This window comes from Chinchilla lanigera, unplaced genomic scaffold (assembly GCF_000276665.1).
Source record: "Chinchilla lanigera isolate Chin_1 unplaced genomic scaffold, ChiLan1.0 scaffold00047, whole genome shotgun sequence".
Lineage (NCBI taxonomy): Eukaryota > Metazoa > Chordata > Mammalia > Rodentia > Chinchillidae > Chinchilla > Chinchilla lanigera.
In genome coordinates, this window is record NW_004955448.1 from 6,226,055 (window position 1) to 6,245,915 (window position 19,861).

A 19,861-nucleotide genomic window follows, 5' to 3' on the forward strand; every position below is an offset into this window, starting at 1 on the left:
CCGGGCGGGCGCGGCGGGACCGGGGCCGGCGCGCGGGGCAGGGGCCGAGGGGCGACTGGGAGGAGGGCCCTGCGAGTGAGGTCAGTCGCCTCTCCCGGGCCACTTCCACGGCTCGCCGCAGCCTGTGCCTCCGGAGTTATGTTTGGTTACCGAGCTCCGCGCTGCCAAATTGCGCCGGGGTTGATTTGGGGGCTGGGAATTTGCCATTCCGCGGTACAGACACTGGGTGTTTTTAAAGCAAGGTTTGTTTTCATTTTGGTTTCTGTCGGGTTTTTTCCTCGTTTAACTCACTTTTCTATTTTTACTTTTCTTAACCTGAAGACCTTGCATGATCCACCTCTTCACTGTGCTTTGAACCTTGATTTCCTATTATATAATTTATGCTGAAATCGCACCAGGGTTGGTTGGCGCGGGGTGGGGGTGTTCTTGTGTAAATGCAAGTCTTTTTTTTTTTTTTAAGACTCTTTCCTTGCTTAACCGATCACAGTCTGTTTGTACTATTTAAAAAGAAGCGTCCTGAACCCTGAACATCCCTCTCTAGTTTCTCGATCAAACCTATTCCTCCTCCATAAATGATTCAAATGGCAATTTTAGTGAGCGAAAAACTAGTACCGGACTTGCAGCGTCAGCGTTTGGGAGCTGCTAATCGGCAAATAGGCTCTGAGGGCGTGTAGCTTCGCCCCCTTGCATTTTTGCTGGATTCTAGCTCTTAGAAACATTGTTCGATAGTTTCCTGAGCTCCACGCTGTGTGTCCTTGGTTGTATGGCTCCACTACACGTGCGAGTAAGGTAGCTGGGGCTCTGCGGCCGGAGCTGCATGTTGCCTCGAGGCCGGGCAAACATCTACTGAGTGAGGTCCAGGAAACAGGATGGTTTCTCCGGAGTAGCTACCTCCTCAGTTTCTGCAGACGCAACCTCATAGGCAGCCTGCTTTGCCTTCCTGTGCCTCAGTTTCCTCAGTTTCCACACTGCGGTTACACAGTCTCTGGTCTCAGAGGCTTGTGCAGATAAGTTAATGTAATACACTGTGAAGATGAAAAACGCGTAGGCTCAACTTCCCCTTTAAGGAATCACTTACCCTTCAAGATTCACGATGTCACCGTCTGATAAAGTGATAAAGTTTATGCTCAACTGATAGAATTGCTGCTTGGCATTACTTTGAAATTCACCTTATACTAAAACAAAGTAATGATTTAATCTCCTGATAGTGGTGTCAAGGGGAAGTTTTCAGTTTTTGTTGGGTTAGGCCCCCTAACTCTGTTTCCTTCTGTGGCACTATTTACTTTTTAGCTTAAGCTTTTTAATATGATTCCAGTTGAGGTGAACTGTTTTAAGAATGTGGGGATGTTTTTGTGTAAATTGTATTATATGGGACTTAAAAGCATGAATTTGTTTGCATTCCTTATTCTATTGTTTTCTTGTCCCTGCCTCCCCTGCCCCCTCCTATAGCTGGATGTGTGTGGTTAAACTGGATATGTAACAGGGCGAGAGCTGTGTCAGTCTTCAGGTTCAATATTCTGACCCCCTCCTTCTCCTCATTCTCCTTTCTTTCCTTCGCTCCTTCCTTTTCCCTCCCCTTCTCCTCCCTCCCTTCTCTCTCCTTTTCTCTCTCTTTCTTTTTCTTTCTTTCTTTCTTTCTTTCTTTCTTTCTTTCTTTCTTTCTTTCTTTCTTTCTCTCTTTCTCTCTTTCTTCTCTCTCCCTCCTTCCCTCCTCCCTTCCTCCCTTCCTCCCTTCGTTCTGTCCTTCCTTCCTTGACAAGGATCTTGTTACGTAGTCCAGGCTGGTGCCTTGAACTCACTGTGTAACTCAGATTGGCCTTGAACCCCTGGTGATCCACTTGCCTTAGCTTCCCAAATGCTGGATAGGCATGTACCACTATACCAGGCTTCCTAACTCCTTATAAGAAAATAATAAATCATCTACAAGTAACTGGAAATGAATAATAAAGTTAATTAAGAGGTTAAACTTACAGCATTTCTGCTTTTTGACACTGTTGAAAAGTGCTGCTCAGAGGGGAAAAGACTTCTTTAGAGAATTTGCAAAGCGGTTAAAAGACCAGCAGATGGAGAACAGTTTTGCAGGTAATTCAGAGATGATATTGTTTTGCTGCAGGTAAGAGAACTAAGTAGCTTTAGTCATTGCCTTAATTTTCTCAGAAGTATTTATCCAGCTGCCTCACCTCTCCCCTTTCAAGGATAAGGAGGGGAAACCAGGAAATAGGACCCAGAAGAAAAAAAGAAATGCTTGTCTACCAGCTTTACAGCACCAAGAAGCTTGGTGATTCCACTGAGCAACTCTAATTTAATCCTTAGCTTCCCTGGCTCCCCAGTCCTAAGTTTTACTTTATAGCCACTGGTTGGCATTTCTAAGAAAGAACTTTGAAGAAGAAAACGACGTGGATTTTTATACTAGTAAACCATTTCTCTAGATTATCTCTCAAATTGTTAGAGCAGGGAAAGACATTTTTAAGGGAAATACTCAACTAAATGTAACTAATATTTTACATTTCTAAAGATCAGTCTCAAAATTTAAGGGGACTGAGAAAAATTATTCTTTTTATTATTTCACTATAGGGTGTCCAGAATATTAAACTTGTTACTATCTGTCCTTTACCCAACCACCAACCCTATTTTAAAAAAAAGGAATATGATCAGTGAAATTCTGTATCATAACCCCAGGATCTGTGAGACCGTTATCATTAAATAAGGCATTTTAGCATTCAGGTACATCACATTCCACTTTTATTGAGCAGATAGTTTTTTTCATTGTCCAATAAAAAGTTTTTATTAGATAGTCTGTTCTTGCTTATAGGATTATGCAATCAAGAGGCCAACGTGCTTAAGACTTTGTATCTAGTACCTTAAAGTCCAGCTGTGGTTGACTTATTAATAACAAGTGCCTTGTTATCTAATGGCTATCCCAGATCACACTTCAAATGTAGAATCGGTTTCTACTTTCTCTGGTGCCTCAGTTTTCCCAGAACTCATTTTCAGGGAATTGTGTGCATTCAACAAAGATTTTAACAGTAAGCGCATTTCTGAGCAGTCTCTTCATCTAGAAACTAAATTCTACCATTAATATCTACTGAGTCATAAATAAATAATCCATTTTTTTTTTCAGTTGAGATCTTCTGTACAGCTCTGTAGAAGAACTGGAGGGCTTTTTGTTTTGTTTTGTTTTGTTCTTTTAAGCTCTGGTCAATGGTTTATAAAAAATCACTAGACCTTAAAAGAAATGATGAAATTCAATATTTTGGCTTGTGCGCTCTTAATTTTCTACCCTAAATTTCTGTAATAAATGTAAAATTGCTTTTGATGCATGATTATACAATTATATTTGTATGTTTGTGTAGGCTTGGGTCAATTACCTGATTTCTCTGTACCCCAGCTTCTAAAATACAGAAATTGAGCCTCGTGTGGTGGCGCACACCTGTAATCCCAGCACTCAGAAGGCTGAGGCAGGAGGATTGCTGCAAGTTCGAGACCAGCCTGGGTTACAAAGTGAGCTCAAGGCCAGCCTGAACAGCATAGTGAGACCCTGTCTCAAGACAAAACAAAAAAAGAAAAAAAATATATATATATATATAAATTAAATCTTATCTGTTAATAAATGTTAGATGAATTAAAATATATAGAACATTAAGACAGAACATTAAGAGCTGCAACTGGCGCATGGAGAGAGCTCAGTAAAGTTAGCTATGATAGTAGAAGTACTAACGTTATGAATTAAATACAAGTTAAATATATACCTTAACAGTTGATACCTTGACCGGCAAGGTAGAAGTTTTTCCTAATCAAATGTCTCTTTTTTTTTTTCTTTAAATCACACAAACATTGATGCAGTTAACATTTTCACTCCAGGGTGTAAACCAGTGACTTTTTGGTCCAATAAATGATCATTTTCAGAATGTTGTCTAACCGGTTAAGCAGGAGTAATCTTCCTGAGCTTTAAAAACAAATGTTTTTACAACTGAAATAAACTACTTTAAATATTTATTCTTTGGAGGTTTTATTTGTATTTGTATTTCAAATTATTGCTTAGCCAAAACCTCAATGTATTAGTCATTGATTTTTGAGCTTATAAACCCCTGAAGCAATATGCAAAATTAACCTTCGACATCAGTCCAGAGTTCAGAAGGGTGAGTTTAAAACTTTCTTAACGACAGTACAGCAATTACTTGCTCATGAGCTTTTAAAGTAATACTACTTGAGTGTATAACCAAGTCTTCATTTAATTTTGTTAGAATCTTCAGTGATACATGAAAAAAGAAAAAAAAAGGTTGTGACTGAGACCTGCCAAATTCTTAAGGCTCTATACTTTTTGCTTTCAGAGTCAAAATTTTGACTTTTCAGCATAAAACTTATTTCTAATTTAAAGTCATCTTTCATTTTGATCCAGCACATTGAGCTTTTGTAAAATTATGTACAGATTTTCTTTTTGTCCATTTATTTGTTGTTATTTGTATTTTATTTTTGCAGATTTTAGGTGATGGGAAGATCCGAAAGTCAGATGGATATAACTGATATCAACACTCCAAAGCCAAAGAAGAAACAGCGATGGACTCCACTGGAGATCAGTCTCTCAGTCCTTGTTCTGCTCCTTACTATCATTGCTGTGACCATGATAGCTCTCTATGCAACGTACGACGGTGAGTTCCTCCCACACCTATGTAGTCCTCATGCGAAAGGGGAGCAGACCTTCATCTTATCCTTCTATCATGCAGCTAACAAATGTGTTAAGTGTAGAGACACATGAATGATACAAAGATTCGCGTATAAAATGTTAAAAGTATGTTAAAACAGTGAACTTTGACTAAAGTACAATGTCTTTTATGTTTAGCTAAGTTATTAATTGCCAAATATGCTTAGTGCACGTGTGTTTATTTTATGAGGATTCTAATGTGCAATTTTATTTGATTAAAGTATACAGAGTTTTATGACCAACTTCAGTAATAGTCATCAGGCAATTTTTGTTGTGTCATTGAAATTCTAAGAACCTTCACAAGAATTTACGAAGTCTAATTGGAGGCTTAGAAGTTTTCACAATAGGGATTAGTAAAGATTGGTTCTTTAATAGGAAACAATGATTACTGAAGGATTGCTGCAACGACTGATTACTTCAATTTGATAGGCTTGGGGCCCGTTTTGTAGAGATGATAGCAACAGTTTCTCTTCATAATCAAAGTCAAATGTAAGATTTTCCTATTTTATTCCCCTGTATTATGTTCTAACTACTAATAATGATACATAATACTTAATTTTTAGTTCTTACTTTAAGAAGTTGCTTATTTATTTGGTAGTTTTTAAAGAAAAAAGATAAAGAGAAATTTGAAAACCTGTATTGTGAATATTTATACATGCACCTTTGTTTTCCTAGATGGTATCTGCAAGTCATCAGATTGCATCAAATCAGGTATGACATTGTTTTACATTTAAAAGTTTTATAATTAAACTATAACATTTAAGAATCCAATGTTAATAGATCTCTACATTTGCTTTTTTATACTCTATGTTCTCACTTTATGGTCAAGGGAATTAAAAAATATGTATGTATGTATTTATTTTGGTTTTTTGTTTTGTTTCGTTTTTCTGAGACAGAGTCTTGCTATATAGTTCAGGCTAGCTTTGAACTCACTATGTTGCCTGGGCTGGCCTCAAACTCTGGATAATCCTCTGGCCTCAGCCTCCCAAGTGCTGAGATTACAGGCTTGCACCACTATGCTCAACTCAAAATATATTTAAGCAATAGATTCATTCTCATATTCTAAAAAGTAATTCACTGGCTGCCCTAGAATCTATGGTAAGGTGGTAAAGAACTGTACTTTTGTTTATATGGAGCTTGCCGTGTAATTGGAGAAAGAAAATGGACACATCAGTGGTGAGCACATAATTAAGTACTAAATGATTAAAGAGGTGCAGGCCAAGGGCTGATATGTATTTTCTGCCACGAAAAGCTGGCAGAAAAGTTGAGATTTGGAAAGAGCCTTCAGGTGGGCTAAGATCTGAAAGGGGGAATTCTAAACAAGGAGGAAAAATAAATGGGAAAAAATCATGCTATGGAAAAGCAGTAAAGGTATAAGCCTGACAGACAGGGGCACATTATAGAAAGCCTTGAAAATCCGTGGGTAGCCTTACTGTAATAGAGAAGAAGCAGCTCTTTTTTTGACAGCGGAATGATCAAGCACATGTTGAAAGATGGCTGTGGGAATGCTGGACTGGATAGACTGAGAGAAGCCGGAAGTGTGGGAGGGGAGGAAGTGGGGCTGCCGCTGTGAGGCAGGATTCCGCCAGGAGCCCTCCTTGTGGGGTGCGACAACAGGAAGGGAGCACGGGATAGCTCCACAGAGCTGACTTGTTTCATGAATGGAGGGTGTGAATGAGTAGAAAATGATGTCACATTTTAAACATCCAAGGGATTGAGGAGGACGGTAGCAGCCCATCAAGAAACAGAAACAGAGAAGGTAGGAGGTGAATTTGGATGTGTTTGGTCTGGGCTGGGAGTGACATCCAAGTAAGGGTACACAGCAGGAAAGCAGAGGCGAGGTGCAAAAAGCTGGAATTGCGATCGGAATCTGTCAGCTTGTGGGTGACGATGGAGTCTCCAAGCTCCCAAAATGAGGGAAGAAGTACAAGGGCCGAATTTAAGATGACATCAATAATTTGGGTAGAAGCCGGGCTGGGGATTTAGCTCAGTGGCACAGTGCCTGCCTGGCAAGCGCGAGGTCGTGAGTTCTATTCCAGGTACCTGAAAAAAAAAACAAACAAAACAAAACAAACAAAAACTTACAAAATAATTTGGGTAGAAGGAAAATAAAAGAAAGGGAAACAGAGAAGTGTGTGGAGCTGTGCACGTCATATCAATTAGAGTGTGGTGACAGGAATGGCAAGAGCAGTTGTTTTCAGGGAGAAGGAAGATGGTAGCTGGGTACAGCATCCTGGAATGTGATACATTATTTATGCCCCTTTACCATTTTTCGTTGGATGTTCTTATCTAGCTGTCTGTCATTCACTAAACTTTGCAAGATAATGATTGAAAAATACTTAGAAGTTCAAGGCTGTAGTCTAACCTGCCCTTTGCCTTTCTCTCTTGCTTTTGGGCTGGTAGTTTTGCCCTGGGTCTCAGGCATGATGTCAGTCCTCTCTGAAACATGATGTGGAAAGCTTGAGGAAGACCTGAGTTGATTGCATCTGTTTGCTGCTCAGTGTAATAGCGTGCACTTTCCCATGCGAGGGCTTTCCCAGAAACAAAGACATTTCTTCTCTGGAGAGATGACCGCACAGATAGTTTGCCTCCGAGATGTCCAGGGCCATTGCACAGAAGTTATTATGTGCTCAATTTGTCAGAGTCACCACTTGCATCCTACCCAAATTCTCCCATTCCTCCTTCTCTGTTTGCCCATGACCCGTGGAGTGTTTGTGCCTGTCCTGAGAAACTAGGCCCTGAGCTCTCTCATGATCGTTCTTGTACCCTTACTACACTTGATGTGTCTCTTAAATCTCTTAATGTCTAGACTCTCTTTCTCTCTCACTCTTTTTTTCCTCTTTATTGCTTGTTTTCCTTGCATCTTAAAAAAATCAGATTCTTCAACAAGGTAGGTACATTTTTGTAAACTCCTATGGTGCTGTGCCCCCAAGCTCTAGGCAGGTTTCCACAGTAGCATCTCCCTTAAGGAGCAATGTAACATTTGGAGTCTTGACCCTTAGTTGCTACTTCATGTGTAGGGATATGGTTTTTAATGGTACTAGGCAATTCATAATTCATGAAAATGTATTTACCCTGTCCCATTTAATTGTAGCTTAAAGATCATACCAAGTATAAAACACCTTGCAGAATCGTACCTTGGCAAAGAACTGTATACAGTAGAAATCAATGGTTAAAAACAAACAAACAAAAAAGAAATCAGTGCTTCACAAAGTTGTAGTATAGCTATGTTTTTCTTTGGTTTGTTCTATTATCTTACAAAGCATTAGCACACTTTTATATTCATAGTACATTTTTTTCCTGGGGAAAGAAATGAAGCATTCTCCTCCCCGTATATGTGCGCACGAACACACACACACATACACACACACATACACACACACACATCAACTTTGGCTGGTTAGAAATCTTTTCACCACAGAAAATACAAATATTACTTTTCTAAGTTGCTGCAAATTAGGAAAACTCTAAGAGGAAATTTTGGACAGAACAAGCACTAAAGAGAAATAGAGTGGATGGAGAGGGAAAAAATACATTTTAGAAAACATAAAATATCCCACTAGCAGTTCCACAATCATGTTAAAATGTTGGGGCAGTTCAAACCCAAACACAGAAATTCTTGAGGATTTTGTAAAAGTATGGATCCCTAAGGTGTTTCCTTGAGGTGAAAGATAGTTCCAACTTGAATTTTCCCCTAGAGGAAGGGAAAGTCATGGCACGTGTGTTTCTCTCTTGATCCTTTGAAGTCAAGGAATAGAAGTCAAGTCATGCCAAGAACAAAATACTACAGAAAGCTATGAATTATTTTGAAATGTTTTGGGTGTTATGTATTTAAAATCTGAGCATATATGACTTAACTATTCATGAAATATATAAAATGACTCATAACACATACTTTAAGCTTGCTCATGTAGGAAATACATCACATTGAGCAGACCTAAAACAGAGCAAACAGTACTTAAAAATTAACAATTTACATCAGAGTTCTAAGCTCTACTATTAAAGTGGTTATTACATGCCATTTAGGATTGTCAAAAACTTAGAGTTGCTGAGCTTATATGTGATTTTTCAGACTTTGCTTTATAAGTCTAAATCTTGAAACTGGCTTCTTCTGCTTTATAGTCTTCTTAACTCATAAAATTACAAATCATATGCTTTTAGTCAGAGTTTCTCAATTGCATTACAGTAGACCTTTTAGGCTAGATAATTCTTTCTTGTGGGAGCTGACACTGTAAGGTATTTAGCAGTATCCCTGGTCCTTTACCCACCAGATGTTCAGTCACACCCCTTGTGGTTGTGACAACCAAAAAATGTCTCTAGATGTTACCAAGTGTCCCTGAAGAGCAGCAAAACCTCCTGTGACAGTGCATCACTTGTCTCAATGACATGAAGAGATTATCAGTACTTTTTTGTAGCAGAGCATAATAGCACTCCAAAGATGTCCATGTCCAGTTCCTAGAACTTGTAAATACATTATCTTATATGACAAAAGAGCCCTTAAAAAAGAGTCTAAGGACTTTGGAACAGGAAGATTATCCTGAATGACTTTGGTGGCCTTGAATAATCATAAGGGTCCTTATGAGTGGAAGGGAGAGCTGAGTGTGGTGGTGCCTGGCATTCCAGCACTTTTAGAGGCTGGAAAATCACAAGTCCATGTCCAGCCTGGACAATTTAATGACTTTAGTGAGATCTTGTTTTAAAAATAAAAAGTAATAATAGGTGAGAATGTAGTTCAATGTGAAGGCCTTGGCCTTCAGTACCAAAAATGGATGGATGGATGGATAGGTGGGTGGAGGGATGGATGGATAGATGGATGGATGGGTGGGTGGATGGGTGGAAGGGTGGGTGGGTGCATGGGTGGAAGGGTGGGTGGCTGGATGGGTGGATGGGTGGGTGGGTGGATGGATGGGTGGATGGGTGGATGGATGGATGGTTGGATGGATGGGTGGATAGATGGATGGATGGATGGCAGGGAGCAGAGTGTCAGAGTTAGAGAGAGAAATATGACAACAGAAGCAGAGGTCACAATGATGCAGCTATAACCCAGGGAACATATGCAGCTAGAAAGCAGAAGGAACAGTTGTCTCTAGAGCATCCCGAAGAAACCCAGCTCGGCCAAGCCTTCCTACAGTTTTGACCTCCAGAACTAGCCGGTAATAGATTAGTGTTATTTTAGGCCACCGAACTTGTGGTGACTTATTACAGCAGCAATAGGAAACCAAAATACCCTTCCATAATTCTTTTATATTAAGGCAGCCATTGAAGAATTAAAACGTGCGCACACACACATACATCAGTGTTTGCTGTTAAACTGCTATTTTTTTTCTTTTACTAAATTGAAGTTTTCAATGTACAAGGACAAGAAAGAAAGTTAAATGGATCTCTGAAGGAGCACTGTACTTTGAATATATCCTCTCCAAATCTCGGATGTCACCAGTGCATATTAGGAGGGGGTATAGTTGAGTGATTAGGCCATGAGCACCTCTCTTTTACCTAATAAAGGAACTTGAGGGAGGGCTTGAGTCTCTTTGCTCTTCCACCTTCTGCTTTGTGAAAAACGCAGTGGGAAGTCCCTCATCAGACGCCAGTGCTTTGATCTTCGACTTCCCAGCCTCCTGAACTAGGAGGAAGTAAACTGCTGTTCTTTCTAAGTCATCCAGTCTCAAATAATTTTTTACAGCAGCACAAAACAGACTAAGACCAGAACTAAGTATGATAATAGATTATAGGGAGATAACAATAGGATAATGGTGTATAATAAAATTAGAGTAGGCTAATAGTAGATTGAATGTGTATGTGCCTGGCACTGTTTTAAGTCTTTACATGTATTAGCACATTTGATCCTCATAAGAAACCTATGAGGTAGGCACCATTATTATTATTTCCACCTTATCATCATCATCCTCTCCTTCTCCTTCCTCTCCTCCCCCTCTCTTTTTTCTCATCTTCGCCTCAACTAGCAGCTCAAGCTGGCCTCAAACTCTTGGGCACAAGTAGTCCTGCCTCAGCCTCTTGAGTAGCTGGGACTGCAGGCCTGTGACATGATGCTTGATTTATATTATCTTGACAGGTGAGCAAACTGGGGCTGGGATTCCAATGCAGGCAGCGTGGCTGCAGGAGCTGTGCTCAACCACTTGTCTGTGTTGCCTTTGCTTTTGGGCTGGTAGTTTTGCGCTGGGTCTCAGGTATGATGTCTCCAAGGGGACTGGGAGTCTTTCAGACTTTTGATGTTCTATGCCTGGGTACACAGTTTGAGAGTACATTGCCTTTTCTCCCACTACAAAGTAGAGCTCAGAGACACAGGAGAGCTCTGAAAGTTAAAATAGTTAAATCCAGAAATATCTCTTGGTCCCCCAAGCCCATCTCCTTTCCTAAGAGCAGGGAGCAAATTTATAGTGACTTTAGTGCCTTAAAATACAGTGGGAATTAAGAGGTCTGTTCATTTTACTCCACTATCCTGAAATATCTGAGGCTGATAATGCAATAAAGATTATTTAGTTCACAGCTGTGGAGGTTCAAGGGGCCACCGAAAGCACAGCAGGGTGACTCTTTTTAAACAAATATTTTTATTCATATATGCTTGCAATACATAATGAACATATTCATCATGAGGCGTTGGACATACACATATCGTACCTTGATCCTTTTACTTTCCCTTCCCCTCCTCTCCTTCCTAGCTCCTCATCTCTACAAAGTCTGTCTCCCTCTTTCCTATCATCTTTATTTTATTTTGATCTTTAAATTATGTATATTTTGGGTTTTTCATATAAGAAAAACCTGGTGATATTTAATTTTCTGTATCTGATTTATTTCATTCAGCATTATGGGCTCAAGGTGCGTCCCTTTTCTTAACACATGACTCAAGTTTATCCTTCTTTATGGCTTCATTATATATATATTTTCTTCAGCCATTCTTCTGTCATTGGACACACAGACTGCTTCCGTAATGCAGCTATCACAAACTGTGCTGCTGTAAACATGGGGATGCATGTGCCACTATGTGATGTCTTTTAACTCTTTCAGGAAGATACCCAAAAGAGGTATAGCTGAGCCAAATGCAATTTCTATATTGAGGATTTTTGAGGAATGCGGCCTGACTTGGGGGGGTGGTAGCTCTGTTGCTAGCTTTCAGGGTAGGAGATAGGGCTATTTCATTATGTAATTAAGTTTGAAAAAACCCTTCAAGCAGTAGGAACACAGCAGGGATTTTAGTGAGAAGACAACAAGGCACATCTTTGTTAATTTAAACATGGCATGTGCAGATTTGCTTTCGGTGGCTTTCCCGACACAGCTCTCAAGAAAATCATGTAGCATTCTGGCGTTAAAATAATTTCCTGTCAGAATTAACATCAGTCAGTCAAACCCTGTCCAAGAATGGGAGTTGATTATATAATATATACCTATATTTTTATATATGAAATGTGTAATTATATACATGATATATGTGATTATGTGTTATATATTTACATAATGATATATATGATTATATGGTATATTTATGTATATTATATATTTTTTTCACCTTCTGGAGAATTTATACACAGCTATTCATTTTAAAATGCATATTCAAGGAATAGAAAAGAGGTAAGTTAAGTTAAACCCTTGAAGGGGGGTGGTGAGGGTGGGGGAGCAGGACCCAGTGCCTGGTAAGGTTAGTGGGAGCTCAAAGATTTGTTTTACAGCTATAAAAATTAGCTATTTGTGAAGAGGCTGAGTAGGTTGTGCTAGCTCAGGCTGGCACAAAGACCCTGGTTTTATACTGAATATTTTGTGAGAAGTGTGCAAAGATTCCTCTGTAATGGAAGGTTTTTACTTTGTCTGCTCAACAACAGGGTAGCAGCATGGCTTTTGATTTGATGTGAAGCTCAAAATGATGGAATTAATAGATTAAGGGAAAACAAAAAATACAAAATTAAAAGACTGTAAGAGGAAAGTGTACATGCCCTTAAATCCTGAAATTATCATTAAGGTCATTCAGAAAAGGATACTTGGGGTAGGGAGGGTGGTGGTTCTTTATTTTGATACTATTTCTACACAAAGCATCCTGTAAAAGGGTGTATTCATCAGGGTTCTCTGGAGAAGCAGAACCAATAGGCCATGTCCCTCTATAGATACATAAATATGTAAGAGGGGAATTGGCTCATGAGATTATGAAAGCCAAAATGTACCGTAACGAGCTGTCTTCAAGCTGGAGAACAGAGTGAGCAGGTGGTGTGCCTTTCAGTCTGTGTCCCAAATCCCAAGAACCAGGAAAACCAATGTTGTAAGTTACAGAATCTGAAGGTCCACGTCTAAGGGCAGGAAGAAATGAATGTCCCAGTTCCAAAAGAAATAGAAAATGTATCTTTCTCCTTTTTGTTCAGTCTGGGTACTCAACAGATTAGAAGATGCTTGCACATATTGGTGAGGGCAGTGTTCTTAGTCCACTGAATCAAATGTCTCTGCCAAGAACACTGTCCCACACACATCCAGAAATAATGTGTTATCAAATGTCTGGATATCCCTTAAGACATTCAACTAACACATAAAATTAATTACCGTGGGTATAATAACAACAATAGACTTTACCAAGTATTGGTGAGCGCATGGATAAATGCATTGCCAGCAGGAATGTAAACTTCAGTACATCTCAGCTCAAAAGGGAGAAACCATTTTGGGAAACAAGTTTCCAATTTTTATGAAAAGTTTAACATATAGTTTCTATACAATGCCACACTTCTATACTTAAGCATTACCCAAGAGAAATTAAAACAAACATCCTCCTAAGGACTTTTATGTAATTGTTCCTTACAACATTATTTATAATAGCCAATACCTACAAACAACCCAAATGCTTATCAGCAAGTGAATAAACAAAAATGAGATCTAGCTATGAAGTGAAATGCTACACAGTGATAAAAAGAAGCCAAATACCTTATATGGATGAAATGCAAATGCATTATGCTAAGTGAAATAAGACAGAACAAAGAGATTACATAATGTATAACTCAATTTATATTAAATTTCTAGAAAAGACAAATCCATAATTACAGATGCAGAAAGCAGAATAGAGGCTCACCAGCTCTAGGAAGTGAAGCACAAATCGGTTGTTAATTAGTGCAAGGGAGCTTTTTCTGGTGATGGAAGGATTCTAAAATGAAATTTCCACAACTGTAAATTTAGCAAAAATCATTAGGTAGATTTAATAATCTTCAAATAAATAATTCAAAGCTATTAAAACTAAACCAATCACCCACGTCCCTTTTTCCAATCTCTTCAATACCCATGTCTAACTAATTATCTTTTATTTTGATGACATTTTTGCTATCAAATGTTGAGTTTAGTGAGTTTCCTTTCCACAGTTTATAGGATTATATGTAGTTTTTAATTTTACCAAATGTTCACTTTAAAAAATCAACTCAAACTTCTCAGTTTGAGGGATCTCCTGTTACTAAGTCACGTGGCCATGTGTAGCATGATGATGTTTTGGTCAGTGATGTCCACATATGCAGTGTTCACCCATCTACATCCTGTACAGTTACGTCACCTCATGGGATTATGGCTGTCACTGGGTGACTTAGTTTGTGCGAGTGCACTTTAGGACGTTTACAGAAATCACCTGGACACCCATTTATTAGAACATGTCCTAGTTGTTAAGTGATGCATGACTGTTTTTAGGATTAGATTCAGGAACAATGTACAGAAATAGTAAATCAAACAGAAAGTCAGCATTCCTTCAGGGTTAGGTGGTGGAAGCATTTTTGGCATCCCATCCCGAGATTTCGCTTTCAGAAGTCAGAGGGTTGTGTGGCCAGGTGTGGCAGAGAGCCAAATTGCACCAGACTGCTACGTCTACCACAGAGCAGCTACCCCGGATAATCCGACTTGGACATATGTGCTGTTTTTTTATGTAGTGCCATGAAATGTCTCCTTTTTCAGTTTCACTAGTAGAAGTCAAGAACGAAGTTTGTTCTTAATCCGTAATTATAGGACCTGTTTGTATACACTTGAGTCATTACCATTTTTCCTGTCCCCCCTTTTTCTTTCTCACCTAATATGCAGTATTTCCTTTCTGAATCCATGTAATGGACTTAGATTTTTTTTTTGATACATTTAGATACCATATAGGTTAATAATTAGATTATTGTCATAGAGATAAATTCCAGCAAGAGAAATGTGCAGAAGGGTTGTTACATTCTAAAGTCTGTTTCAAAAAAGATGCAAGTGTCATAAATAATCAAGGCACAATCTTTTGAAAGCTTACTGTTTCTTTTTCCACTAAGCAACTTTAAGGATGTAAGTTTTGCCACATCCTGGATGTGACCTTAATTAAGTCTTTTTAGCAGTCAGTATTCCATTTTGCTTATCTACGAAATTGGAATTAAAAGTGTCTCATTTTACAGAGAAATAGCAGACTAATGACAGCCCATTTCACATGCTTCTCCTTCGAGAAGAGGTTCCCCCGGTGTATGTAGCACACAGATATATTTCATTGAATATTTTATTTTGTGAAAATTAAAATGTCACTATTTAAAGCTTTTCATTGAAAATCAAAAGGTAAACTCTACCTTTTTAAGAAAGGAGGTATGGAGGGAGAGGAGGGAGAATGTAGAACATTATAGATATCAGATAAGAATGTGCCATTCTTTGTTTTGTTTTGTTTTGTTTTGTTTTGTTTTTTGGCTTTTTTCAGGAATCGAACTCACAACCTTGCGCTTGCCAGGCAGGCGCTGTGCCGCTGAGCTAAATCCCCAGCCCCAAGAATGTGCCATTCTTTATTAGCATTTTCTTTGATGGCTCTGCTGTTTCTTAGTGTAGGGACTACAAGTTGAGACTTTGAAGCAGTTAAAATGAGCACAGTCCGTGTTTCCCGTAATGCAAAACATGTCAACAGGCCGCACCTTGATTTGACAACCTCACCACTCTGTGCTCACGTGACAGCACTCGGCAGTACCTTACCTCACCACTGACTACATTTCAAAGGTGGATGAGCCGGAAGCCTACAGCAGGCGGAGAACGATGAGAGTCTCGCTGTACAAGATTTGACCCCTGGACTTGGGTCAGCATCGCCTGGGAACTCGCAAAGGGTCGCGTGTTCTCAAACCCCATCTCAGACCAACTGAATCTGCAACTGTTTTTTAAGTAAAGTCCCCAGGAGACTGGTCTACATAATAAAGTCTGAGAAGCACTGAAGAATTTGTGATTTTCAGCTATATCTGCTTATCAGAATAATTTGGGGAGATTTAAAAATATATCCATATTGCAGACCTCTATTCTTCCTAAACACACAAAATTCCTGTCTTTTCAATGGAGTGCTCTTTGTTATGTTAGGAAGTAAAGCAATATTTAGGTATATAAAAATTGCCTGGACATGTGCATTTTTAAAAGAAGGTATGTGTTAACCTACTGATTGCTTTAACAGATGCAATTTCAGACTGTGTATCCAGTGCAGACTTTAGTTAGAATGAGAGAGAAACTAGGTCTGTTTCTCCTCCAGAGGGAAGCTGAACCTGGAATACCTTCCTGGATTTCTTCAGTGTAGTGAAGGCATGAATGCTTCCATAGAGACCTCAGACCAATTTCTTTACTTGTCCACTAATTTATTTCTTCATTCATCTACTCATTTGTTTATTTGCTTTTCCCAAAATATTAATCAAGCTCTTTCTAAATGCTAAACCCTTTTCTAAACACCGGGAATATGAACTAAGATGTCTTTTGCCCTCAGTACAATAAGAAGAGACATATGCGTTGGTGAGTGCTATGAGAGCAATGAATAGAGTGTGCTACCAGCATTCAGAGGGAGGAGAGCCTGAGCAAGAGCAGGCTGCAGTGGGCAACTAGAGCGGTGGTAATGAAGTCAGGAAGGCATTCCTAAGCGCAAACATAACTCACCAAGTTCTGATGGTCGCGGCGATTGTCAGACCTGAGGAGCAGAGGGCAGCATGCACATAGGAGGAATGCAAGACAGAAGTGAGAGTTTGGTGGCTTCAGGGCCTTCAAGTCACGCATGATGGCTGGGGTACAGGACAGGATGCACCAAGTCTGGCAAGACATGGTAGAGGAGAATTAAATGGGGATCAGGTCACAAAGGACATTCCACACCATACAAGTGGTGATTTCTCCCAAAGCCCATAGAAAGTGAATAAAATAGATGTTACAAGAAGTCTAAGTACTTTTAGCACAAATGTATCATTCTCAGGTTTACCTGGTATCAAGCTCTGGCGTGAGGGGAGGGATTAGCAAGACTGAGGAATTGAAAGAACATCTGGAGGGCAAAGTCATACAAAACATGTACGAAAATGTGCAAATCCAGGCAATAAGAGGAAGTGATGGCAAAAGAGATAAGCAGGATTTAGATCTGTAGTCCCTGTTAAAGTATTTGGCCCTTTTATTAATAGCAGTGGGAAGTCATATAAGTGAAGATTTTAAATGAGGTATGCCATGGCTGGAGGTATTGAAGGATTACCGACTATAACTGAAGAACAGTGTAGGCAGGAAATTCAGCTGCTGCATATATCCGGATGTAGGTTCTGCTTACTTGGACCCAGGAGAAACACTTGGAGTGGAGAGATATGGATAAATTTGGGGAGTATTTCACAGAAGATAGAAGTCATAAGGCATAGTGTTTATGTAAATGGATGTGATAATGAAAAGAACTGAGCAAAAGATGTCTCATCTTTCTGGGTTAGAAAATGGGTAGTAAGTATGGCCAGTTCACTAAGCCAGAGAACACAGGTTTGTGGGGTAATTGGTGGGGCCAACTCAGCAAGGAGGGCAAACTGGAACAATCTAAAATTGAAATTCTGCTAAGTCTTCTATTTGGTGGGTCCAGAGAAGCTGGAGATGGAGATGAGGATTCAGGATTCATCAGCATTGGAAAATACGGTTGAGATTTCTAGAAGGAAAATAGAGAAGATAGCCCAAAGTGGCATTGTACAAATCAACCTTTAAAAATGAGAAGAGGAAGAAACTCTAAAGAAGAGACTCAGGAGGAATGGTTGAGAAGGTGGAAGGAAAATCAGCAAAGTGTAAAGTCACCAGGAAAATGGAAAAGATGTTAAAAATGAGAGTTATCACTGGGATTGAGCACAGTTGAGAGGGACAGTGAGCTAAGGATTGAAAACAGAGAAGAAGAGGTGAAGGTTCAGGTGGGAGATGGGAAAACTCATGGATGTGGTCTGTGGCAAGAGAAAAGAAGCCAAGACTACTTTTGGACAGAGGTGGGCTGCTTCTTCCTCTGTTACAAGGGGAAGAGGCAGCAGAGGCTTGAATCCATGTACATGTGGATCTGGGAAGGATGGGGAACTGAGTGGGCCACCAGCCCTCTCCTGCAGTTTGCTAAATGAAGAGGCAAAATCTGCCCCTGGGAGTGAGCTGGTAGAGAAAGGAGAGTATGAAGACCACAGTGTTAGGAGTAGGCTGTGTCCACAGATTTGATGGCGGTGAAGCTAAAGACCATAGTTTGCAAAGATAGGAGCCAGGCTGGGGGGAGTCCCCCAGCATCACTGGTAATGTCTTCAACAGACATTTGTCATTCACCACTGTCTTAAGTGCTGCAGATCTAGAAGGGAACATGGCAGAGTCTCTGCTTGTAAGGAGCTTACAATAAAATAACAGACTATGCACAAATCAGTAAATACATAAAACACACTATTAAATATCTTAGCCCAAGTTGAGAAGGGAAGGGAAGGCAGCTGGGTCAATTTGCATAGGTTCATTTTCAAGGCCAATGGAATTAGTATGGTGGGGATAATTCACAGAATGTAGGCTAGGTTGAAAATAAAGATAAGTTTAAAATGGATCGAGGACAGGGTAAAAGAGCTCAATGAAACTGAAAAGCAGATACAGAGGAAGTGAAGAAATTAAAGAAATTTTGAATCAGAAGGTCATGGAGGGGATTACTTGTGTTCCAGATTTCAGAGGTAAAACTGTCCTGGGTGATGACAGTGTCAAATATCTCATCAAAAATCAGGCTGCCATGAAAACACGTGTGTAAGTGGGGAAAGCAAAGGTCGTGAGAGTTGAGATCTAGAAATCATCATGCTAGATTGTAGGAGAAATGGTCCACTTATCCCTGGGAAGACAGCCCCTTGCATGGAAGGGCAGACCGTGAGGGAGGTTAGAGCCGTAAGTACACAGAGTAAATGCCTAGGGAGTTAGTAGATGACAGAGTTGAAGTGAGGGTGGTATGGTCAGCTGGCAGAAGCCAAAATACACACAGCAGAGAGGAATGATTTGGATTCTGTATAAAGTGGTAACAGAGGCCCCAGGGGAAAGGGTTTCAGTTAAACCAGGGAGGTGGAGAGAGCCTCTGGTGATGTCTCGGGACTTCATATACTAATGTTTTCTTGCCAAAGCTGATGCCAGAAATGCTCTTCCGATTCCGCGTCCTTTCACAGCCCAGCCCAGACCCTTCTCTTTCCTTCTTTCTCGAGGAGGCTTTACAGGACATACTTTTCTGAATGGAGGTAAAGGTTTGCTAAGCAAGAGCCTGGAATCATAGGATGTATCACCTGATCTCGAGATTAGCTCATTATGAGGCTCAGGGTTTCTGCTCAGGTGCTGCCATATGTAATTATATCATTCATGAGGGTAAATAGCACCCAGGGAGAGGAGATCTGGGAGGGTCAGCTGGCTGGAATATCATTATAGAGCTCTACGTTAATGTTATAGAAATAGAAATACTGAGTTCATTTTTATTTATCTTTCCACTAGCCTAGATAAACATTCAAAATGAATGAATGAGTTCTTATCTAACAAAATGTTTTGTTTAAACATTTCTTAGAGGTATGATCTTTCCTCAAAATTTAAAAAGAAACAAAACAGAATTGTCCCGTTTCAGAAGTTAGATTGCCTTCTCCTCTTTTTCTATTTCTTTTTATTCTCCAAGAGTCCAATTAAATTGACAGTGCATGTCGGTATTGGTGGCATATGTCAGGGAAATATGGTATATTTTCGAAGACTGGAATTGGCAAAAAAACCTTTAATTACTAAATAAAGCTGTGGCTCCAAATATTCTAGTGAGCTGGATGGATTCCAATGAAAATGTCTTTTTAAAGTATTTCCCATTGTTTTTGTTTCAATTTTATTCAACCCAGAGGAGCCTAAATACACCTCAGCTATGAAACTAATGGAAAGAGGGTTAAATCCACTAGACTAGATGACTGGGAAGCCAAACTG

General features: G+C 39.6%; 1 protein-coding gene across 4 annotated transcripts in view; it reads left to right on the forward strand.

Moving 5' to 3' along the window:
* The window catches only part of Mme (membrane metallo-endopeptidase), a 118,554-nt gene that overhangs the window by 32,942 nt on the left and 65,751 nt on the right, over positions 1-19,861 (forward strand). For 2 of the 4 annotated variants that reach the window (XM_013518633.1, XM_013518632.1), the window contains exons 2-3: positions 4,480-4,649; positions 5,378-5,413. In XM_013518633.1, coding sequence (XP_013374087.1) covers positions 4,490-4,649; positions 5,378-5,413 — 196 coding nt within the window. In that variant the 5' untranslated portion in view covers positions 4,480-4,489. Of the gene's footprint in view, positions 1-49; positions 243-1,866; positions 2,083-4,479; positions 4,650-5,377; positions 5,414-19,861 lie in introns of those variants that run through there. The other 2 variants (XM_005393061.2, XM_005393062.2) reach the window with 2 other exon arrangements.